Raw genomic sequence first — 24,739 nt, 5'->3', positions numbered from 1 at the left:
GGCTCCCTGTTCCATCATTCAGCCTCTGTGAGCCTGATCAGCGGGTGCTAGAAGCTGGAGAGGTTTTGTAAGCAGATTACTGGGGGATTCAATCTTGGAGGTGTTGTCCGGTTGAAATCGACAAGTCTGCAGTCACTGACTGCACGTATGACATCCTCTGGCGCACGCACTGTGAGCTGTGAGGATTCACATGGGACCGAAGGGTTTGTATGGCGCTATACATACTTCCACCAGTGCACGTGGTCTTGCTTCCATACATTTGTATGGAGCGGGGTCTCGCCCTCTAGTCGGACATGTCACTAGACGGGGCACTTCCTCACTCTATACAAGTGTATGGAGCACAGCCATGCCCATTAGACAGGCCCTGGCCGGGAGCATGGGGGGATTCATAAGTTTGCAGTGACACACTGAAAGCAGATTTATTAATTTGGACCAGACAACCCCTCTAAGTTATCAAACTACAACTTACCACATGTTGGACGTAATCTGGGGCAATATGACATCTACAGGAGTTGTGCAGTTCATCAGAGCTGGGTAAACGCTCTCTTTGGGAGAAGGCATGGATTCCTTTGTCATTTCTGAAATCTAAAAGAAGATCTAGCTAGTCACTAGAATGAATCAACAAGGCAAAAGAGGAGACAAAAACAAAAAAGGAAAACAAAGACCATTTCCTAGAGACCTATACAATTACATTAAAAACAGAATGAATGAAAGACACATAGCTATAGATTAGGCTACGTTCACATTTGCGTTGTGCGCCGCTGCGTCGGCGACGCAACGCAAATAAAAACGCACGCAAAAACGCTGCGTTTTGCGACGCATGCGTCCTTTTTTGCCGAAATTTGGACGCAAGAAAAATGCAACTTGTTGCTTTTTCTGCACCCGACGCTTGCGGCAAAAAAAACGCATGCGTCGCACAACGCATGTCCATGCGTCCCCCATGTTAAATATAGGGGCGCATGACGCATGCGTCGCCGCTGCGTCGCCCGACGCAAACACGCAAAACGCTAATGTGAACGTAGCCTTATATGTACATTTTTACTGCAAACTGAAAGAAAAAGCAAAAGCACATGGAGATGAAATAAGAGCAGTATAGAAGCTGTGTTGATATGAGAGAATAAAGACATAAGTTCCCTGAAAACACACAGCTCACAGCAAGCCTGTGTTACTGGGAGAGACAATCACAAGAAAATAAAAAAAATATAAAATAATAAAAAAAAAAAAAAATCAGAAACTACTAACAGGTTGCAAAGTGTAAATCAGGGATTCTTGAATAGGAACAAAAATGAAGATCACAGTGAAAGTCCGTGCAATTTCATTAATTAAAAGGTAATTTTTTATTTTTTTTACATAGAGTCAGCCTTGTAGTGGCAGTAGCATACACCCATGTTTTCCTGTGTCCCTCATTGAAGCGATAGAGAAGTACACTTTTCCCCATGTGTCCTTAGACTTTAATGAAATGTTCAAAATGGCATATAAGATTTTACACAAAGTAACCTGCTCTATAGGGAAGTGTTTACATGGCTTATACTGATCGAGCTGCTGATTTATCATGGATTTTTCCTGCAGGTTTCACCTAAAGTGTGTGAATTTGCCATATAGCGGGCATGAAGAAGACTAGCTGATGTTGGTTGAGTTATTAGAAATCCTTCAGGGTGTAATCCACTACTATGGACTCTTTCCAAAGTTGTCCTTCAATAGAAGAAAGTATTCAGTAGAAAATCTTATATCCATTGTTAAAAGGTAGTCATAAAAGTGCAATTTCATATCAGTAAGTAAAAGCGGAGATATTCACTACTCACCAAACTCTTCTTTGAGCTTTTAAATCCAAGCACCCTCGCCCCAGGAGACACAAAGCCCTTAGTGGGAGTGGTGATAATCTGTATTGGGAAAAATAGGTGATTACCAAATTGTGGCAGCCAGTGTCTTTTGAAACAGCAATAGAGATAAAGAGTGTAACAGAGGATCGTTTTTATGTACCATGGGGAATAGGCGGAACAAATCTGTGTGGGGCCATGTACATTCTTTAGTCACAGATCATACCTCCATTCTTTATAGAAATATCAGAGTATTGCTGAAGGCTGTTTACCTACTTTAGGTAAGGAAAATTGCTCACCCGTGTATGAGCACATGCTTAAAAACATGACTCGTGTACACATCAATGTGCAAAAATGACAGCAAAATATTGCAATATGATGCCAGATGATCACGCTGAGTGAGCACAGGGCCTAAACAAAGTACTGACACCGCTCTTACCTTTGGTTGATTACCAGTTGAAAGTTTTAGGCTTCTTGACGCTGGAGAGGAAGTATTCCTTACAACGGGGCTTCGTCGGTCAATATCATCCGCCAGCTCTTCCTGATATATTGGATCGGCAAAAGATACTCTCCGTATCTGCAAGAAAATAGGTATGGAAGTTTTAGAACGTTCTGACAATCTTCGTTCTCTGAATTTCGCCATTATGAAACCCACAGCCGATTTCAAGACTTAAGGAATGTCCAAACCCAACCAAGACACAGAAGGCGACTAAAGATGGGCTCCCTTGATTTTAGATCCAACAGGACACGACAAAACCAAAGGACGCCAGAAATATCAGTCTGAAAACAAGCAATGCAAGTTACCTTGTTGATAGGAGACGGTGATTCAATCTCCTGCTGCCTCTTCAGCCCTTTCTTTAAAATACTTGTAGAAGGAGATGCAGATGGAGACCAACAGAAACTTCCACTTGGACTATCATTAGCCAGGAACATAGAGGTCAATCCTTTGGCCTTTGGTGGAGAATCAATGTTGGCATGTCCTTCAACCAAATCTTCAAATACCATGTTCTCAGTTGTTTTTGGGGCCACAGCTTCAAGTTTCTCATCGTCAGGCATCACATCTAGCTGGATCGCTCCAGCATCAGAGACCTCAGAGATGGTTTCCACTGGTTCTTCCATCTCTTGATAAAAATCAGTATTTTCACTAATGGCACCAGTCTCATCTACAGGAATGGTTTGGTCTTCAACATCATCTTCAATGTCACTTAAGATTCTTTCAACATTATTTATTCCCTTATCCTCCTCATCTACTAGTATAGACTGACCATTTTCAAGGTCCTCTTCGGGCTTTTCATCAGCCATGCCACTTGTAGGCTCATCATTTACCTCTATATCAAAGGTTTTGTAGCCAGTGGTATCTTGAGTAATCTCTGCAACTTCTATTTTCTTATCTTCATCTTTGTTTTCCACACTTGCCTTTACCAAAACCACAGACTCGGCCTTGGCTTCCTTTGGACTTTCTGCCACCACGGTTTCATTAACACTGATTTCAGATGGAATCTCAGTGCCATCAACCTTCTTTGTTGGGACAAAAACTTGCGTTATTTCATTAGTTTCAGCAGTGCTGTCATTTAAAGGAACGCTGATCTGCTCTTGTTCTGATTCTGTATCAGATCTGACCTCGGCAGCAGACTTGAAGAAGATTTGCTCATTTGCTAATGGGGTACTGATAGCGCACGGCCCGCAGAAGGTATCATTATCATTAAATTGTATGGACGTCAACATGTGCCTCTTCTCGTTTGTTTCTTCAGGTTCCCCGGATTTTAAGTCTTTAGTTAACGACTCAAAACAACAGTCACAATTCTTGGACTTTCTAACCCTCTTACTTCTTTTGTGTGAACAATTAATCATTTGTAGGCCACTCTGCGAGCTTTGAAAAACGTCAGAGACTACGGATGAGAAGTCTCCTGCCGTTGGCTCGGTAATTAAGCTTTCCATATCAGCATCACTAACCTCTGTAGCATTTTTTGAAATTTCATAGGTTTTGCAGAACTCCGTTGAACTTAATTCAGAGTTCAGTTGAGCGTGCCCGTCCGGCTCCAACTTTGAATATGACGCAGAATAATCGGAGACTAATGTGTGTGTTTTATCGTCTACGTTTCCAACACTGGAGGACTCATGGTGTTTCAAAGTTATTTCTCTCTCACTTTGAGAGAATTCATCCTTATTGGATCTTTCGATGCTTCGTTGTCTTCCCCTTCGCCTTCTCTTAACAGAGCCTTCCTGCGTTTCTGAGAGATCGGACTCTGAATTCTCCACAGAAGGTACGAGTTGCAAAGATCGTCTCGTTTTATAACGGGGTCCAACGTTCATTTTTTCTTGACTTTCCTTGCTAGAATTAGAATCTGGAAGTTCCTCATCTTTATGAAAATTGCTAGTAATTTTGTCTCTACCATCAGCATAATCTTCAGGAGTCCTAGAAATGTTCCAGTCGTCCTCAACCTCGCTTTTCACAAGGTCACTCTCTTGCCTTTTGGCTGTTTCTTGTGCGGTCGGAGTCTTTTTGGCAATTTCTGGCTCTTTCATTTGGGTTCGATTATCCAATTCATTCTCATTCTTCACAGCATCTAATATTTCCGACTGCCTCCGGGAAGAACGTCTTAAGGTTATCTGATTTGTAAGTGTTTTCTGAGGGTGCCCTTTATTTTGGCCTTTGTCTTCGGCATCTGGCGGAGTGTTTTCCTTTGTGTCTAATTTGCTATCTGCTAAGATTTTTCCTTCATTAAGCACCTCAGCTTTTTCATCCATCTGTGAAGGTTGAGAATCTGGCACAATGTCACTTTCTTCTAGCTTACTGTTGACATTCACAGCCGCCTTGCTAGACTTCTGGTTATCGTCTTCCGATGAAGAAATTTGACTTTCAGAAAGTTCAGCAGCACGTGACGCTCTTGTTTCTCTCTTAGAGGCGGATTTGGTAGCATCCTTATGGTTGTGTTTTTTTGCTGGAGTTTGTGACATTTTTTCATTCTCCTCTATCTCTTCACAGTTTTCATTTTTGGTGGAATCTGCTGCTTCTTGGCTATCTGGAACCAAAATAACTTCTTTTGACTTTACAAATTTTTTATCCGCCAAGGGGCTAAGACAACGATTTCCTGGACTATCAAATTTTTCTAGCGTGATGAAGGATTGTCTTCTGCTCGGTGCTGGGGGAGGAGTGCCTGAAACCATATCTGAAGAAGCAGAACCATTGCTTATATTTGATGGATTCTGAGCCTCATTTGTAGAATCATTAATGGTTTTGTCGTCCTCCAACATCTCAACATCTACTACTTCAATTGCAGTTTTCTCTTCCTCAGTTGCAGCCTCAGATCTCTTCATTTCCTCAGCTTTTTCCTCCTGCGCAGAGTAAAAGATCACAAATAACTGCACAATACAGGCGGTTTTCGATTATCACTATCGGATAACTTTTTTTTTTGTACACGAATAATGACTATTACAAAGTGAGAATAACTATACATTTTGCTTATAACTAAGAGTTAGGTGATAACTCATGGATCCCTGGGAATTAGCTTGCTAGGATCCCCACCTCTGAAATGCCCTATTAGAATACATTGGTGGCCGCTATATCAAGTCTTTAAGGAACTGCTGGAAAAGCGGAGGCTGAATTCTTACTCATGTGCAGCCACGGCTTTATTCCAATGGGGCATTTAAGAGTCCCGTTCTAAAGATGCTTGGAGATGTGGGAAAACCTACCTTTACTTCAGACACTGCTTCTTTCGGGTTGTCCAAAATGTCTGGCTTCTCTCTAATGTGAAAAGAAATACAAGATCAAGTTGACAAAATGCATAAAGTTATCCAAGTAAAAGAATGTAAAATAAAAAGTATGAAGACTTTACAGCAAGGATTCTTGGCTCTGTGTATACTGTGTGAACAAGGTTGTGTCTTGAGATGCATCCAGATTGTTGTACATGGTGGGTATGTCAACCCTACAAAAAAAAGGGAGTTGATATAAAGCTCAAAGTAAAACTCTGAAAACTTTGGGAACTGTACTTCCAAACTTTAAATCTGCATGTACTACTGCTTAATGTAAACTTTGCAGCAAGTTTCAAAGAATTCTGCTTCTTTCTTTATTTATGAGCCACTTCTTCCCCCCACCCCCAACCACACAATCAAAAAAGCTCATCTGCATCTTGCTCAGACAAGATGGACTACCAGAACAGTGAGGCATCATGTTACACGTCCTGCTATACTCTATGGAGAGGGGAAGAGCTAGGTGAGGAAACCGGTAGTGCGAGACACAAAGATTGTGCTGAGCTTTTTAAAAAGTCTTCTCATCCCAGAGCTGGATTCACATCTACACAGCTCAGTACTGCTGTATTACGTCGTCCATGCTGCTGCTTTGGTGTGTGTGCCTTGTAAGAAATCAAACATGAATCCCTCATGTATGTGTATGGAAGACCATACAGCTAGTCTCCCACTAGCTCAGTGATTCAAATTTTAACATGGCGTGGAGAGGGGAAAACTGGCGAAAAGGCAGAAGATAATGGACAGATCTGTAGTCACAGGATAGTGTTCGGAAAAGTTACTTAGCTATAGTTACCCTTTAAAAAAAGGTTGCTCAAAAACTAATGAACTGATGTCTTTGACCCCTTTGGGGTCTTAATGTATCAGGATACCAACATCAGACGGTCCAAGCCACAAACCTTTTTGTACGGAAAACTTCTTTCTGATGTTCAGTTAATACCCGCTCTTTAGTTTCAGGAGGGATGAAAACGAAGTCAACGGATTTTTCTTCTTCTAAAAGCTTCTTTTTTGTGTTGGGAGAGGAGAAATCCAACTTCAACTGGAAAGAAGCAAATTTGTTATATACCAGCATGTGTAGGATAAGGGTGAGCAGAGGGGCCTGCCAAATGATCTATCTATATATCGCTCTATCTATATAAAAAAAAAAAATAAAAAAAAACAAGAACATCCTACACCAGACCCAAACATGCTTCTATGTGTTGTCAGAAAGTCAATCCATCGTCCCTTTGGAGGTGGAGAGGAACCGTCCGCCTCCTCGTACCATCCGCTCTTAATAGTGGTGGTGCAGTGGGGGCTGCTCGGACGCCACGCTGGAAGGTGCCTCTGTACAGCCGAGGGTAAGACCTGGTGGGCAGGGCTGCATGTCCGGCAATAGGCCTGGCTGCAGAAGAGGATACTGGAGGTGACACTCCAGTGCTCGTCTGATGGGGGGGGGGGGGAGAGATTGGTGCCCTTGAAGGGGCCCGTTGCCCCTAGAATCAGCTCAGGCTGTGGCTTCCCACGTCGCAGGAGAGGATACGGAGAGGTAAAACTCCCGTGCTCGCCTGTTGTTGGTTCGGGGAGATCGGAACATGAAAGAATCCGTCGCCCCATTCGTCGATTGTAAAAGGTAAAAAAGGTAAAAAGAGTTCTTTGGGTTTGAATAGCAGACCCGTCCGTGCGCCTCCTACGGACACTAAGCAAGAACTGGTTAGCTGGGAGCCAGCAGGAGGGTGTATACTGCAGGGGAGGAGAGAACTTTCTTTGTATCTCTTAGTGTCAACCTCCTGGTGGCAGCAGCATACACCCATGGTCTGTGTCCCCCAATGAGGCGAAGGAGAAAGTAACTTTAAACCACAGGTTTCCATCAAAGCTCAGAAAGTTTCATAAAACGATAGAAAAAGAGAGAGAAAAAAAAAAAAAAGGGCTACTTAAGAGTCCTAAGGTTTAACCCACGTTCTGGTTTATTTCATACAAGTTTTACAACCCATGGCCTGTGTCCCCCAATGAGGCGAAGGAGAAATTTACTCTTTATTTTGCAGGTGTACACAGAACTTCGGTCATCCAATGCCACCGCCAGTTACCAGCTAAGGTGGAGTTAAACTGATTGTGGCATCAATCAAAAGAAAAATCCACTGCACTAATATAATGCACATGGAAAATAAGTCTTTATTGGACACAAGACTTCATCTACTTTGTAAGCAGGGCACATAATGTTCATATTGATTTGACTTAAGACTGATGACAGTCATACACATATTCACACAGTTTCTACTCTGCACCGGTGTCTGTGTGACTATGTAAGCCTAGCTTTTCTATAGATACAAGAAAACATGCAAATACCAACACAGAAATAATTAAACGCCCCTCTTACCTTAGCTTGTGGTGCTTTAGTTGGCGTTCCTTTAAGTTCTTCAGCTTTGGCCAGTAGGGAATCTCTTTTTCCTGCAGACTTCACTTCTATTCCACTGATTTTAGTCCCCAGCTCGGAACTGTCCACCTACATCACAAATGGAAAAAGTGAAAATTTACACAAATGGGGGAAATGTCAGGTAAACGCTGAATAATAAGAAAAAATAAGTGATACAGCCTCAGCTCATTTTAAAAGTCTCAAGAACACGGGTAAGTGGCAGTAGTAAATCAGATTCATAGAAGAAGGTCAATATGACACCACTGAAATTCAGTGAAGCCCCATAAGGTGGGCACACATACAAGGGGCTATGGTACTTTACTATGGAGCAGTAAGGATCGAAGTTAAACAAGCTCTGCATACATAGCCAAGCCCTTACAGCAACCGGACATATGGATAGGTGTTGTCTAAAGCAGAGTCCCTGCATTTAAGTGAAAATCCACTTACATTATCAGAATATACACCAGTTGATTCCTCCAATGGATTCGAGCAGGTAAAGCCAGGCAATAGAATTGGCGTTTTCAGCTTAACTTGGCTTAAAATCGGTCTGTTCAAGGAGAACACAAAACTAATCAGACAATACATTCCCAAGTCTAAAAGTTGAGAGTTTTATGGTATATTTCGCTCATTTCCAAAGCCATAATTTTCATTTATATAGAAAAATATAATATAAAGTTACATTTGCTATAAAACAAAATTTTAAAATGTCATACTTTACGTCCTCGGGATACACCAATACAGCGGCCTTGGCAAACGAGCCATTCCAGAACTGCGTCACTTGATTCCTGAAAGATTTGGTCTTGTGTAGAAATGTGGCACAGAGTAGAGGTGAAAGCACTTCAAGCAGTTCATTATCATAGGAGCCAGTATACCGGGAGCCGAGACAGGAAAGAACTTCACCAAGGAGTTTATCCAGCTACAGGGATAGAAAAGGTTAATTAAGGTGGGGGCGACGCAAAGCATTTTTTCGGGTCATCTGGCAAAAACAAAAAAAAAAAAGCTTTGAGTAAGTTTTGTGGCGAGGCACACAGCAGCATGCACCACTACATGCCTCAATTAATTAAGAGACGTACATCAGAGGAGTGTCCGCTCCAACACCCAACCCCTCATCAAGGCCATCGAGAAAATAGTCAACCTTGATGACTTGCCTCCAGGATCTTTTTACGAATCAACAGGGCTTAATATTATTATTATTATTATAAGACTCTGGCATTAAAAACCTCTCACCTTATTGCTGAGGCTGCTGTAAACTTTGGACGATTCGGACCTGTAGAACAATACAAGTTGTTACTTCCACAGCAGAAGTGAGAAAAACGCTGAAAGGGTCTAAGAAATGTGGATTTGCAGAAAATAGGACCGTGCCTTTATTAACCCCACGGCGACATCCGCCATACATGTATAGCAAATGTGCCGACTGCCTGCATGAAGATAGTAGATAAGACTAATTGCTGCGCTCCTTACTCGCATTGACATCTGAAATTTATAGAGGATGCTGTGTGACAGCTGCATTTTATGAGGCTAGAAACGGAGCAAGCATCCATTCTGTCACCCATCACCCTGGCCCATACTACCCCTGGACAAATGTATTTCTGGAAGGAAGTAGCCGTGGGTTTTTTCTAATCCTGATGAAATTTTTCATTCAAGACAGGAAAAAAAAAAAAAGTTCTCAATTTCAGTACTGCAGTGACAGTCATTAACAAAATTGTCTATATAAATTGAGAGCGCTTCAGTCTAATAGCGCGAGATGCAGCTAATTTGCAGCTGTTTGGGCCCAGCCTCTACCTCCACGTGCACCGTAATTAAGGCATTACTCACTTGGTTTTAGCATAGAATATAGAGATGGGCTTTGTGAGTGATGAAAACACTGTCCTGAGGACTGACGGTAAACCAATATGGCTGATGCAGGTGGACAGGCAGTTTATGATGGAGGAGCCAACGGCGGTCAGAGACGAGGAGCTGGTGACTATCAGACTCTGATCAGAGCACAATATGTGAAATCCTTCAATCAACTTCTCAAGTAGCTTCAAGACAGAATGGAGGTTTCCTAGGGGTTCTTTCTTCTTCTTTGCCCAATCTGTTGGAGTGTGAGGACCTAAACACAAAATCTCTGGTTAACAAAAATTTTATAAAACTTTAATCTCTTGGACATTGAATGCCCGAGATTACAGTTTTCAATTTCTGTGACTGAAGACGATAACATTCATTTGAATACGGCGGATTTAGCAATTATCGATCGTCCGTATCTTATTAGTTACAGAACATCGCTATAGTGTATGAGAGATCGTCATGTGAATGTCAAGTTAAACAAGATCTAAGCAGCTGTAGCCAAACCACAAATTACGGTTAGTTTTTCAGCGTCTGTATTGATTTATATAATGCATCAGTGTCTGTGCGTGCGCGCATTTAGGCTGTAGCCCCAACCTGTATTGAAAATCATATTCTGGAGACAATAGTAGAGGCGGAGGGAGGGGCAAACAAAAAAAACCCTTACTTTTTGTTTTGGGCTGGAATTTTGTACTATAAGGAGAAAAGTTCACACATTCCATAATTACTCCCATGACTTGAACAAGTCGTTCCAAAAGTGGCAAATCCTATTTAAAAAAAAGTAAAAAGTTAACATTCAAATCCACAATATAATATAGGAGTACAAAAAGTGGAACTGAATTACTCACCAAGGCCTGATCCCCATATGCAGCTAAAATTCGGGAGCAGAGTTCTTCGCAACAGACGTTTTCATCCGTGGTTGTGACCAGCGCAGCACAGCGGGAAAATACTTTATATAGCTCTGACCACGTCCGTATCAAAGTCTTCATTGTGGGCTGCCGTGATGCAGAAGGTCAATACGATCAAACCTGGATTGTGCCCAAATAGTTTACAAGTCATAAAAATAATGACACTTACCTGAGGTATTTCTGCAACTGGAAATATGTGGTTTATGGGCAGCATCAATGCACTGTGCAAAGCATTGAAGTTGTGCTCTAGGGCATCTCCTTGGTTCACTTCATTTGTCTAAATTGAGAAAAAAAAACAAAAACAAATAGAAGTCAGACTCTTTCGACATTTTTGGACAAATGGGGCCTACAGTGATTAATATAAATCAATGTGGTCCTTATGAAAAGGATTGGAACATAATGTATTTTCTTCATCTGTATTCATACAATGACTGGCAGCTCAGTAATTTCGGTGAATTGGGGCTTATTCACAAGCAGAAAGCATTTTGCATACACAATGAATACTCACCTGATTAATCCTTTCCGTTAACGGGTTAATCACATTACTCCACATTCGCCAAAGTAGCTCTTTGTTCTCGACTAACTTTGCTCCTTGGTTCAACTCATGGAGCACAGAATCACTGAATGCCAAAGGAGAGGTTGGACCCGAGAAGACGTAGGTCACCAAAGTTTCATAATTGATAAAGAATCTGGAAAAAGAGGAGTATAAATTCAACTTCATTGAGCAGTAATGAAAGCATGGCACAAGTTTTTCCTGCACCTAGGATAGGATTGTTCCTAGAGCTGACAGTCTATCTAAAGATTTCATGATTATGGACCCAATTGGGCATTTCTTCACATATGCCATGCTGATCATAAGTGCGGTTTTACAGAGCCCCAATAACTTGCATTGTAATTGTCAGCAAAATTTTGGTTCAGAACAAGTTCTGCAAATCTACTTGAGCAGATATGAATGCCAATAAGAGCTGTAACCTACCTTTCTTCCTTAACACCATGTTCCAGAAAACCGGGGTGAAAATGCAACTGAATTAAAAACAGGGCAGGAGTCCCCTAAAAATACATACATTTAATTAGAAAGGTGGAAGTAACAAACGCATCACAGATTTCACAAATCGGTCTATGTAAACTCGTAAGGGGCCACAGAAATTGCACCGCACAATAGCAAATAAGCCCACTGTGCAATAAAAGACCACTAATCCTAAAAATACCTTGACGGCCATATGAAAAAGGGGCAGCTGAATGATTTTTTTGGAGAGGTCGTGTTCTTCATAGTCAGCACTGTCTACAAGGTCACACCAGCATAATGTTTTCATAAAACCAATAGGCCTCATTTTTCTCACTGCCATGTAGGTTCCTATCCGTTGTATGGTGGGGTGGGTAGGGGGTGTTGACAAGAAAATCAAATTGCAAAATCGCTAGAAGAAATTGCTTCTACCTGCAATTATAAATCAGTTTTCAATGCATCAATCCGACTTAAGGTAATACAGCGCAGCATGGGGATCATTAACCCCAGCCAATCTACAAGCCATGGTGATAGGGAGAGGGTTAGATTTTAGAATTAGTGGTCCCTTACATTTAGGTGCAACGGATAAATCCAGGTAGCACAGGTAATACTATGTCTTACATTAAAAAGATCCATATTTGCCACCTGATAAGCTGCAGATGCCAGCACTTTCTGAGGAAGTCCCTTCACGGTGCATTCAAGCAGACTCTGGAAAAAAACAGCAAAGCTTGTAATAAAACACTTACAATACGGAAATGCATGAATCAGGATGATCACATATGTTCTGCACTCACCAGACTTTTCTCCACTTGAAGAGAATCAGATACAATAATGTTTTTCAAAGTTTGCAGCAAAAACGTCAAGACTTCGGAGCCTTGCCGCTCTTTCTTGCTCCCTAAATCACCAGTAAGTAAAAGTTTGATGACAAGGAAACAAATGTGAAGCGCACAGACAAGACACGTGTAAAGTTATTTTATTAAGCAGCGTGGCAAGGGGTTGTGGATGTCCTGGATTAGAAACATGGCTGATTTTTACTAAAAACATGAGGTTGTGACCGATATCTCAGTTCAGTTCTATTCACATCCATGCAGTGGAGTTGCTACAGCGAAGACAAACCATGGTAAGGAAAGCACATACGTCCAAAAAGACAAGGAGAGGTGAAAAATGCCAGCGGATGCGTTATTAGCACAGCTCAACCTGGGCAGACAACCCCTTTAAAGTCAGTTACCACAATATAAACTGCATATATTAAAACTCTGAATTAATGAGGCTGGTGTACTTGCTCTGAAAAATTGTCAGAAAGGCTGTATAATCCTTTGCAAAAGTGTCTAAGTACCTGTGTCCATTGCTGCTTTTACAAATTCTATCATGTCCTTCCACACAGCATGAATAACAGCACCTGAAAAAGGGAATATGGATGAAAACACGCACGGCAGAATATAGATAGGATTGTTTATTGGAGCAAATGGATAGTTTACCTGAGGCATCTTTTCCTACGGTGATAAAGCCATCCTGGATCGCACAGAGCAGGCTGCTGGCGTGCTTACTGAAGAAGGACGAGCTGCTGATCAGGCGATGCTGGAGCGGCTCTGCAGGTATTAATAACATCCAGTTAACAATCAAATAATTATCAATAAGCTGAAAGATGAGCAGAAGGTCAACACTTACCTAAACTGAGCACAATCTTGTGTTGAGCAGCGAACGCAACCACCTCCGGACCCAGGAGAAAATGGAGCATCATCTCAACACCCAAGAGGTGGACGGATGGAAACGCAACACTCGCCAGAAGGCTGGAGTTTAAGTTTATCTTTGGGGTTGTTGGACTGCTGAAGGGAAAGTTTCCTTAAAAAAAAAAAAAAAACACAGTAGAAGACAAGGGATCACATAACAGCTTTAAAAGTGTTCCTGACTCCCTCTCCACCACCTCCCCTCAATTCCACACGACAGCAAAGTACAGAAGGACTTCAAATTGCACTTTATGTATGTGCTGGTGAAAAATTGACTTGTGGTTACATGATCAGCAGTTTTTCTGCAAATTATGGCAATGAAAAGCACTTGTTTCATTGGGGGACACGGGAACCATGGCCACCACGAGTTTGACACTAAGAATTACAGAAGTTGGCTCCTGCATTGCAGAAAGAGATCTGAGGCCCAGACTTGCTTCTACCTACATTTTATTCTTTTTGTTTCCATACCTAAAAAGGAGAAGAGAAAAAAATTGTTCAGAGGAGAATGGCCTCTCTGAAATCCCAACATGAGACAGAGAGACGTGTCCACTAAGGCTCAGACCGTATCTTCTCATCTGGGTGGCAGGACCATGTACCTTCATGCAGTTGGCAATCAGGTACCCGGGAAGCTAGTCCTTGCATTGTGTTTCCTGCCCACCCGCCAAAGCACTGTACGAAGTGAAGACAGATCCAGGACCACAGAACCAAGACTTCCAAGGCTCTCCGAGTTCCCTCGCCAGACTCAAGTTTTAACATTTGGTCCCCAGCTTCCGTTGTGGCCCAGCGAGCTCCAGCAGGTCATGGACTCAGCCAATCTTGCTTCCATGCGTGCTCTTCCGCTCAGGTTTGCAATCTTTTCCATCAGCATGATACCTAGACGAAGGAAGCTTGCGACGCACTCTGTGTATTCTTCAGCAGACAGCTTAGTGCTATTCCCACAGCGGCCCTCCACAGAACAGGTCACTTCCTCAGGTTCCGGTAGGCCGACTATCTGCTCAGGGACTAACAGTTGCGGTAGACCAGCAGCATTTAGCCCTACTGGAACCAGTTTTCTTGTCTGTTCTCTCCCTCATTCTATTATGACTTACCCTCAAAGGACTGCATATACCAGCATGAATAACCTCTTGCTCACTCATTTAGCTTCTGCTGCATGTAAGCAAAAATACCCATCAGTCCAAAATATCGCAATCTGCCGTTTGCCCTCATCAGTTCAGAATTACCCAACAGAAACTAGCAATGAGTGTGCGCCCTACAATCTGCCCCGTATGGGCCATGAGGCAGTGTCAGCCAGTGTCTGTACAGTGCTGGGTGTCCCAGACATTAGGCAGATGTTCACTGTGATGGACCATCCTCCTCTACTGCCCCATGCACTCTGACCACTTCCCAGGGCAAGTCAGTCCATCCAGCAGAGCTCTCTATATGGCAGAGCGAGTCAGCGTCCTGGCCACCTCCAAGGAAGAATAGCTTCTACCACAGCGTATAGAGTATATAGGCCACATGATACTCTGCATCATTCCCAGTAAGGCAGGCCAACAACCCTTCACTATGCAGTCTACTACAACCAAGTGTCTGCCTCCAATAGGTACATGTCAGAGCGCATATTCGTTCTCCCGATACCATTACAGTTCATGGACCTGTTGGTGCATATGCCCAAATCCACTTTTGTGGGGTATCCAACTAACGCATGCCAGAACAGTGTGAAAGCTCCCCAAGACCACACTGAATGGAAAACCACACATTAGCCTGACCACTTTTTAAAGAAATACAGTCCAGCAAGCAGACCCCCTCAGAGTGGCGTAAAGCACGAATGAATCAAATGGTAACCTAACCACTTCCCAACGCGAGTCAGTCCAGTAACCTGACACCCCTCGTTGTGGTGTATAGCACAGGCGAACTGGACATTTCTCTGATCAATCCCCAGTGTCAGATTAAGAAGCAGTGATCGCTCATTTTATGGCATTTCCCACAGGCGAACTGGAAAGTGCTGTGACCACGTCCTACAGCGGAGTCGCATCCATCAGTGACCTCTTGGTGAACGTTCCAGGGTGCTTCTATAACCACTGCGAACTGGAGTCCATCCTCTGGAAGAGACCTTAGAGAAGCCTTCATGAGTCCATGTAGCCTTGCTCCATCTTTAATGCTGGATTCTGACACTAGCATGGACCATTTCTCTAAAGCACAGTTTCTCAACTCCAGTCCTCAAGACCCACCAACAGGTCATGTTTTCAGGATTTCCTTAGTATTGCGTAGGTGCTTGAACAGGTGATGAAATGACCACATGTGCAAGACTAAGGATATCATGAAGACTTGACCTGTTGGTGGGTCTTGAGGACTAGAGTTGAAAAACACTGCTCTAAAGCAAGTAATATGGGCAACTGCCTCATTTATACTAACTCGGCAGTTGATGGACGCCGACAGGTTACACATTAGAATCTTCAAAAATAATTTCTTGTATCTTTTTTCCCCACAGATACAGGAGTGCACCGACGTCCTATTTTCAGGTAACTTAATAGCCACTTCTCTTGTACCACTTTAGTCAGTTTCTTCCTTCGGTAGATCCCCAAATCCTTTACTTTTGTGGGTGGTGCACCCCTTTATTAAGCTCGACTTATCGAAGCACCGATTTCCTGACAAAGCCCCATCTCGTGGTGGCCGCTTCATATGGATCACCCCCAGACACAGGGCCACGAGTTCTCGGTACTGGGCCTCTCTGGTTCGGTTCTGAGGCTGTCACGGTGGCTAGACCTGGTCCGCGACCCTGCTAAGGGGCGTCCAATAAAGGTGGTGCAGTCTGTCAAAGGTTCGTGACGCCACCTGTGGTGTTCGGTCAGGGTGACCAACGCTGCTGTGGGGTCCGCTGGGGTGATGGAATGGCAGCTGGATGGTGTACCTTCCCACAGGTGAAGTATGTCCCAAGGGCTTCCCAGTAAGGTGGATGGTGATGGTGTGAGGTGCAGTCAATAAGGAGGACACAAGGTTGCAGTCTCTTTACTGAAGACTTCAGGATCCTCAATCCAGAGCACGTTTAACAGGGCTATGAGACCGGCCGGTCCGATGGGCACTTCCAGAGTTTCCTTCGCAGATGGAAATCGTCGCCTACCACTAGCGCCTGTGTGTTGTAGTCCTACCCTGCTGAGCATTCGGAATAGTCCTCACAACTGCTGTTCTCGTTCGTCGTTCTCTACAGCTCTCTCTCTTTCTTTAGTTCCAGATGTTACTAGTTTCTCGTCCCCCAGTATGTTTTGGCTAGGACGCACCCGTATGATGGGAAGGCCTGGAGGTCTTCCGGGACCCTAGAGACGCCCCTCTCCCACTGTTGCCCCCTATGTCTTCTTAGGAAATTTAAGGTAGACAGCCAACCTATAAATTAACTGTCCGGCGGAGTTCGAAGTAAGGCCTAGAGTCAGTTACTCCCGCGGGGTTCTGGCCACCGGCTACGCGCCTCAGTAGGATGTTGCCTCGGTCTCACGGCACGACTCCTACTGGCTCTCCTTTGTACTTGATCTCGTTTACACTGTTCCACAATATCCTTCCCTTCTTGTCTCTTTCTTAGGATACCGCCGCAAGGTAGTGCAGGCGCGGTTCCGTTACGTTCTGTTCGCTAGGCACCTGCCAGGTTCCCACGCCTGCCAGGGACCCCCCTGTGTCTTCTCCCTGCAACACCCCCTGCCACGGGATGTTGCCTGAATCCAACCCAGTCAGCTTCTGACTAACTTCCTCCCCAACCCCTAGTTTTACCAGTGTGAGGAGTGGCCCAATAAATAAAGCCTTTTTCTCTCCCTAGTGGCCGGAGTGAAGTGTAATGTGTTCTGGTGATACCTGGTCAGGAGAACTCCTTTAGTGCCATCAGACGTACCATCACTCCCCTTAGTGGCAGAGTGTCATACTGCAACGACCAGATCTCTGGGGCGCTGCACATACTCTTAGCACTTTTCTTTTAAAAGGTGCAAGTCTTTCCTAAAGAGCAAAAAATTTTAGACACGGTTTGCCATCATCTCCTTAGTGTTCTCGACGGGTGGGGAGAGAAGGGTGCATCCAAAGGAACAGTGCATCCGTTTCAAAGGAATAGTGCATCCGTTTTGCCATTCCCTCCATGGAGTTGGGCAAGCTCTGTCCCAGACAGACACACAGAGCACCTTCCTGTCACATATGTGATGAGTCCTAGCTAAAGGCATTGCCCTTCCATACATTAAACATCTGACCTGCACTCATCTCTATGGCGAATATTGAAGACAACATTCTTAAACTCATCATCTGACTGCTCTAATCAGTGGCTGCAAATTTACACATTTATGATCAGCAGACAAATTTGACTTAATTCCGTTTACAAAAAGCTGAGCATTAGAAGTGGTTAACGTTGATCAGATGTAGGAAACAAAATCTAAATTGGGCAGGATGACAGATAATTGCCACTCTGCACATCCAACAACGATGTAGTGCATTACCTTTTTGTAGGGGCGTTGATGTCAGACTCTGGTTAGTGGAACGTGACGGCGTTGAAGATTCTGCACTTAAAGCACTTTGAAGGAGCGGTAGACAGACCTGAACGAAGGAGGAACAATAGTCAGAAATCACATTTTTGTAAGGAGTTTAATATTAAGAAAAAAATTCTGTGTGCCATTTTTTTTCCTGTTAACCCTCAAATATACCAAATGAATTGGGGCAATAATGACCAATATAAATTTAGTTACCTGCTCAAAGTGTGCAGGCAGCTGAGCGCCAAGACGCATTAGCAGATACCACCAGACCTCAATTTTTGTGAGAGCCAAGAGCTCAGTCTTCACATGGATGGAGCTCAGTGGCTGCATAAGTAGTTTCAGTCGCTTTGAACTGCAAAGTATATCTGAGGAGATGCAGAATATCAAGTGTGATTAAACTGAGGACAACATGAAGCCTATTTCCAGAATCATAAGCTCACTAAAAGGGGATGTCCCCTTTTCAACTATTTTAGGACGTAAAAATAAAAGAAACCCTGAGATTTACTTCCTCTCCCTGGGTCCAACACTGCCTCTTCACTGCTGCTCCTGTTTTTTTTACTGATCAGATGCAGCGCTGACATCACGTAAGACAAGCTACTGAGCTCATTGATCAGATGCAGAGCTGTCAATGTGCAGCAGTAAAGAGGCAGCAACAGACTCAGTGGGGAAATAAGTAAAAGAGGGATTATTGGTACTCACCGTAAAATCTTTCTTGGAGCCTTCATTGGGGACACAGCTAACCATGGGTGTATGCTGCTGTTGCTAGGAGGCTGACACTATGCAAAAAAGGAAGATAGCTGCTCCTCCGCAGTATACACCCACCGACCGGCACCAAGTACCTCAGTTAGTGTTAGAGCAGTAGGAGAAGCAACCAAAAAACCTCAACATATGTACCAATCCAACAACAAAGGCACATAGGCCAAATAATGGTACAACATATGTACCCAAATAAATGGTATTAACAGTTAGGGAGGGTGCTGTGTCCCCCAATGAAGGCTCAAAGAAAGATTTTACGGTGAGTACCAAAAATCCCTCTTTCTTTATCGCTTCATTGGGGGACACAGGGTAACCATGGGACGTCCCAAAGCAGTCCCTAGGGTGGGAAACAGGAAGATTCAAGGGATAAATGGACTCAGGTCAGCCGATGCAAAACCGCCACCTGCAGTACCTTCCTTCCCAGGCCTGCATCAGACGAGGCATGGGTATGAACCCCGTAAAAACTCGCAAAGGAGTGCAAAGATGACCTGGTTGCAGCCTTACAATCGTAAGTAACGAACAGCCCAGGAGGCCCCCACCGAAGAGCAGAGTGAGCCTTCGCTCCCTGAAGAGGCATCACCTCCGGAAGATGCTGTTTGTCCTGAACACAGAATGCCTCCACGGCAATAGTGAACTTAGAAGCTAGGAACCCATTAAGAAAACCCTCAGAGATGACGAACAGGACATCAGATTTACGAAAGGGAGCAGTCCTTGAAAGGTAGACTTGGATAGCTGTGACGGGATCCAGCTTGTAGAGGGACTTCTCCAGGAGATGGACCGGAGAGACACAGAAGGAAGGACAATGTCTTCATTAATGAGCAATGACAAGACCACCTTGGGTAGAAAGGAAGGAACAGGCCTGAGAACTACCTTGTCCCGATATAGAATCTGGAGCGGGGAACGGCAGGACAATGCCGCTAATTCTGAAACTCTCCCAATGGACGTAATTTAACTAAGACGACAACTGTCCAAGACAGGAGAAAAAACGTGATGTCTTTAATGGGCTCAACAGAAGCGCGCTGCAGTGTGCCAAAGACAAGGTTAAAAATCCATGGATCTATAGGAAGATCATAAGGAGGTACCAGGTGGGCGACTCCTTGAAGAAAGGTCTTTTACCTGGGAACGAGAAGCCAGACTTCGTTGGAAAAGAATTGGCAGAAACGATAGAGCCAAGTCAAGACCCGCTTGTAGAAAACCAAGAATGGAAGGAAGAGAAAAAAAAGGACATAGGGAAAAAATAATCGCTACATCTAATAATAATAATATAGCTCAATTTCATAAAAATGGAACAATTGGTTATCTTTCCGTTTAAATACCGTTCTTAAATAACTTTGCAGATTTGCATATAGAGAATGTGATTGGATAGTTATTGTAATGTCACCATTTCCCCTATCCTCTTCCCTTCCCTAATCCCCATGACGTGTTAATTATTAAGAATTTAATGTCAATAAGATGTAATGCTCGACACAATTTGTAAATAAATAGGGACCAAACCCTTGTCCACACCTCACCGGAAGAAGGCCTATCAGTGTTTGTAGTAGGTATGCAAGGATGCTGGTTTTCTGGCCCTAATAATGGTCTGAATGACCAGATTGGTCTCAACGGCCATGCTGTTAAACTTCGAGGCTATAAACTCTGGTGGAAGAGGGAACTTTCAGAGACAGAATTTGGACAGCCTGGAAGCTTCCAAGGGGCGTCTATAAACATATTTACCGGGCCTTTCTTGGCCAGTCCGGAGCCATCAGGATTATAGGTATCCCTTCTTCCTTTATCCTTTTCACGACACTCGGACAAGGGGAGAGACGGAAAAAGATAAGGCAGTTGGAATCGGGACCACGATATTACTAGAGCATCTCAATAGCTGGCTAGCAAATCCCAGGACCTGGCTACAAGCCAAGGAATCACGTGGTTTATCCGAGACGCCATGAGGATGACGTCCCAGGAGCCCCATTTCTCTAGATGAAGATGGCGGGGCTGAGCAATCACTCGCCCAAAGAGACCCTGAAGGGCTCAGAAAATCTGCTGCCCAACTTTCTACCATCGGAATGTGCACAGCTGACATGGCGGAAATGTGACGTTCTGCCCATTGCAGAATCCTTGTTATCTCTATCATAACTTGTTTATGTAAGCCTCGGCAGTGGAGATGTCCGACTGTATGCAGACCGGCTGGCTTGGAAAGAGAATGCTAGTAGCGAAGAGCAAAGAAAAAAATTGCCCTGATCTCCAGGAGATTGATGGGGAGAGAGGCCTCTTAGGCGTTCCAGTGGCCCTGCGCTGTGTGACGAAGAAAAAAGCGGCTCCCCAAATAAGGAGACTGGCGTAGGTGGTGATAAACTGCCACCAGAGGAAGGAAGGATTTCCTTCATAGGACTGATGCCAATAGCATCACCAAAGGGAGGGACTGCCTCACCCTGAGAGGTAGAAGCACGGGATCATCCAGGGAGACAACCAGATGGTCAGCTGAAGAGAACGGACATGGAACTGGGCAAAAGAAACAGCTTCCATGGCGACAATTTCTTTCCCCTAGAACTCTCATGCAGGACCGTACGAAGAGAGAAGCTGGACGCTTTAGAGTACGGATCCTCAGGCAGAGGGATGAAAAAACCTCTCCTTTGGAAAGTAAACACGTGCTTGGGTCGTGTCAAACCTTATACCTAGAAACACCAGCTGCTGAGCAAAGGTGAGGGAGAACTCTGTTATAATCTAGCCGAGCTGGACCAGAGTGTCCAGAGTAAACTGAAGACTCTGGTTGCAGTCTTGGCGGGACGGCTCCTTGATAGAAGATCGTCCAAGTAGGGAAATATGAAAAAGAAACCTGGAGAGAAGGATGTCCATGAACGCTGCCATGATGTGACTAGTCTGGGAGCAGAGGCTAGGTCGAAAGGAAGGGCCATGAACTGATAAAGACCCTCCTGGATCGCAAACTATAGGAACCTCTGATGCTAAACACAAACAGGAATGTGAAGAATTCTCCCGACTCCATGGAAGTGATAACCGAACATAGGGACTCAGTCCTGAAAAGACAGAACCGAACGTGACAGGTAAACCGCTTGAGGTCCAAAAACGGAGGGAGCGGTTCGTCTTCCTTCGTGACTATGAAAAGAATAGAGTAGAAGCCCGAAAACCGTACGTTTCAGGGGACGGGTACGATTACTCCTGTGCATGCCTGAAGAACTCCTGGGGCCTGCGACGTATGACTTGGCGGGCGAAACAGAAGAAAACTTCTTCCTGGGGGACAAGAAAAGTGTGTTTTGTAGACGGAAATTGCCATCTCTCTCTCTCGAGATGATTGAAACAACCTTTTCCTATTAAAATGACATTTAGACTTGGATCGGGAAAGCGGGATGCTTTTCCCGCCGTTGGCATCCGAAATTATTTGATCCAGCTTGGATCCAAAAGGTCTAGAGCCTTGAAGTGTAGATCAACAAAGTTGCTGGTAGCCATGGTGGAACAACCAGCCGCATCAGAAGGGAGAGGTGACAAGATATTTGCCGACATGGGCAGTCTGATATGCCAGATCTGGCATCCCATACGGAGAAGCTGCCGCTACGATACCCTGAGTAATCATTCTTGCCTCGGCATACATGGATTTTAATACCCAGGTGTAGGCAAATATTGGACAGAGAGGCGCCAGCTGCTTCAAAGGCTGACTTGGCAAAAGATTCAGTCTATCTGTAGAATCCTTAAGCGATGCACTGATCGGTAGAGACAAGGCTGTCTTGGAAGACGGGAGAAGCCAGCGGATCCACATTAGGGATTCTGCCCATTTATCAAAAAGGTCTGGGCTAAAGGAGTAGATGATGTGTAGCCTCTTCCTACCTAGGAAGCGCTTTTTAGGGTGTTCCCAGTGTTTAGACATAATCATGACAACTTCCCTGAGATTAGGGAAAACTCCGGGAAGGACATTTTACCCCTTAGAAAGCAACGGAGTGCTCCTGAGCAGGTGCCTCGTCCTTCCTTAGGTTCAGAATTTTAGAAATTTGCCAAGATGAGGCTATTGAGCATATCTTGCATCTTTCAGGTCTGGTAAGTATCACACAGACTCACACTGGGAATCCATATCAGACCCCAAAAACCACCTCCGAGGAGGGGGCATGGGATGAGGAATGCATCCAGGAGAAAGTAGAGAGACCAGCAGCTTCCTTTGTACCCGATTTGTCCCTGTGAAGGTCGCGGTCAGGTGCGTGCAAATCACCGTGAGAGGTGTTCGGAGCACTGGTGGCAGAAAACAAACGTGGAGGTCGCTCCAAGACCTAGACCGGGGACTTTAGTCAGATCTGAGACCGACTGTGATATGGCAACAGCCCACTCCGGAGGGAGGGGAGTGCTCTCATCCCGGGCATAAGAGGGTTTCTCTGAATGCCACTTTTCTTTTACAGATGGCACAGGCGTCACGGATTATAGGGACAGGAATGGGCCTCCCTGAGATTGGACATAAGTGATGGACTAGGGTTACAGCTGGGGAGAGCTAAGCCATTGTGAAGAGAGAAATTAACCAGTCTGGGCTGGTCCTACCTGATAACAGAGACTGCTCTGTCACTGCTCAGGCTGCAGTGTCCTCCAGATCCAGTGCAGGTTAGTGATGGACGCCTGTTGTGCCCTTTAGACGATGGTGACTGCACAATTCTTCATACGCTTTTGAATCTTCACACACTTTGCAGGCAGAGATACACTATGTCCCCCCCTGCGGGGGGCGTCTCTCGAGAGAGGGATAGAGAAAACACACTCTCTTATTAGGCTATGAGACGGGGCCTCAGCGTACGGCGTGCCCTAATTACCCGAGAGTCCAGCAAGGGGGCGTGGCTAAGCGGAGTGCGTTCGCTTATTGGCTGGGGTCCGGTAAGCGGGCGTAGCTACACAAAGTCTGGGAGAAGGCCCAAAGGCGGGGGCTAAATTAACAGAGGACATGCAATTATGTAATTCCTCGGCACCTGCAATGACAGGACCGGAAAATGGAATTAAGGTCCTAGTCCGGTATGGCCACGTCTGACGGTATCAGGGAGTAGGGGCTCTCCTATTGGCTGTGCCACTGGAGGATTGCATCGGGCAGTGAGAGAAGGCCCCTTGATAGGGAAAAAAAGCGTGCGATAATTACACGCGCTTAGTGTGGGGGCGTTAACGAAGCACTAGCATGAAGAAAAAGATGGCCGCTGTAGTTCAGAGACGCCATATTCTGTGCGCAGTTCTTCACGGGTAAACAGTGAGGCAGGCGGGTAGCTGCCGGGGACAGAAAAAGGGACATACCTGTAAAAAGGTGAGTCCCGAATCCCTCTTCACTGACGAGGATCACATCATGAGCCCTCAGGGTGGGTGAGGGTCACTGGAAACCGGGATCCTCCTTCCTGCACCGTCTCCGGACTGTGCAGAACACGGCATCAACCCCTTACAAGAAGGGGGGAGATCACCGCTGGTGACCACCGTCTTCCTCTCAGCCCTCTCCGAGGAGAGGGATGAGGAGGGGAAGAGGCAAGGACTGGCCACCAGTAACCACCCTGAAACACCAGTAAAGGTGACAGGGGATAAAGTCCTGCCTGCGGGTCCGAGAGTGGGCGATGTGGGTGACACCACACGGCTCTCTCGGTCGCATAAGTGTGGGAAAACAGGGCGAGACATCACACCCCGTTACCCTGAAGCTGAAGAACCTGAAAGACAAAAGGAAAAATATTAATATAACACAACAGGTGACCTGAAAAGGAAAAGACGGATCTGGGATCAGATCCAGGTCTGCCTCCTACAGACACTAAGCTTAAACTGAGGTACTTTGTGCCTGTCGGTGGGTGTATACTGCGGAGGAGCTATCTTCCTTTTTTGCACAGTGTCAGCCTCCTAGCGACAGCAGCATACACCATGGTTACCCGTGCCCCCCCAATGAAGCGATAAAGAAACTCATTCTGCCAGTGCATTCAAAATCTTACATTATGCGGCAAGAAGGAGCTTAGGATCCACATTTTAGTGATCGATGGGTGCATCAGGTCCCCAAAATTAGACATTCTATGTCTAGCCTGTAGGTGATACATTTAAAGGATTTTTTGTTTGTTTGTTTTTTTAAAGTGATCACTGCTCTGCAGGGCTTGTCCCAACCGTGGAAGTTGA

The 24,739-nt window shown here is 44.8% G+C and overlaps 1 protein-coding gene across 2 annotated transcripts in view; it reads right to left on the bottom strand.

Annotated features, from left to right (window-relative positions):
• Positions 1-24,739, bottom strand: part of RIF1 (replication timing regulatory factor 1) — a 42,562-nt gene that overhangs the window by 8,883 nt on the left and 8,940 nt on the right. Inside the window, exons 10-33 of one of the 2 annotated variants that reach the window (XM_069732908.1) lie at positions 18,104-18,255; positions 17,858-17,954; positions 13,354-13,527; positions 13,164-13,274; positions 13,022-13,084; positions 12,480-12,580; positions 12,331-12,393; positions 11,659-11,732; positions 11,191-11,371; positions 10,852-10,959; positions 10,623-10,769; positions 10,442-10,541; positions 9,766-10,042; positions 9,178-9,217; positions 8,664-8,866; positions 8,398-8,497; positions 7,915-8,040; positions 6,461-6,600; positions 5,654-5,743; positions 5,511-5,562; positions 2,622-5,153; positions 2,257-2,394; positions 1,803-1,880; positions 470-585 (exon numbers count right to left, since the gene is read on the bottom strand). In XM_069732908.1, coding sequence (XP_069589009.1) covers positions 470-585; positions 1,803-1,880; positions 2,257-2,394; positions 2,622-5,153; positions 5,511-5,562; positions 5,654-5,743; positions 6,461-6,600; positions 7,915-8,040; positions 8,398-8,497; positions 8,664-8,866; positions 9,178-9,217; positions 9,766-10,042; positions 10,442-10,541; positions 10,623-10,769; positions 10,852-10,959; positions 11,191-11,371; positions 11,659-11,732; positions 12,331-12,393; positions 12,480-12,580; positions 13,022-13,084; positions 13,164-13,274; positions 13,354-13,527; positions 17,858-17,954; positions 18,104-18,255 — 5,263 coding nt within the window. Of the gene's footprint in view, positions 1-469; positions 586-1,802; positions 1,881-2,256; positions 2,395-2,621; positions 5,154-5,510; positions 5,563-5,653; positions 5,744-6,460; positions 6,601-7,914; positions 8,041-8,397; positions 8,498-8,663; positions 8,867-9,177; positions 9,218-9,765; positions 10,043-10,441; positions 10,542-10,622; positions 10,770-10,851; positions 10,960-11,190; positions 11,372-11,658; positions 11,733-12,306; positions 12,394-12,479; positions 12,581-13,021; positions 13,085-13,163; positions 13,275-13,353; positions 13,528-17,857; positions 17,955-18,103; positions 18,256-24,739 lie in introns of both variants that reach the window. The other variant, XM_069732909.1, reaches the window with a different exon arrangement.

The sequence above is a fragment of the Ranitomeya imitator genome, chromosome 7 (genome assembly GCF_032444005.1).
Source record: "Ranitomeya imitator isolate aRanImi1 chromosome 7, aRanImi1.pri, whole genome shotgun sequence".
Taxonomy (NCBI): domain Eukaryota; kingdom Metazoa; phylum Chordata; class Amphibia; order Anura; family Dendrobatidae; genus Ranitomeya; species Ranitomeya imitator.
The sequence above is the reverse complement of the archived record's forward strand: the minus strand, read 5'-3'. Positions and strand labels throughout refer to the sequence as shown.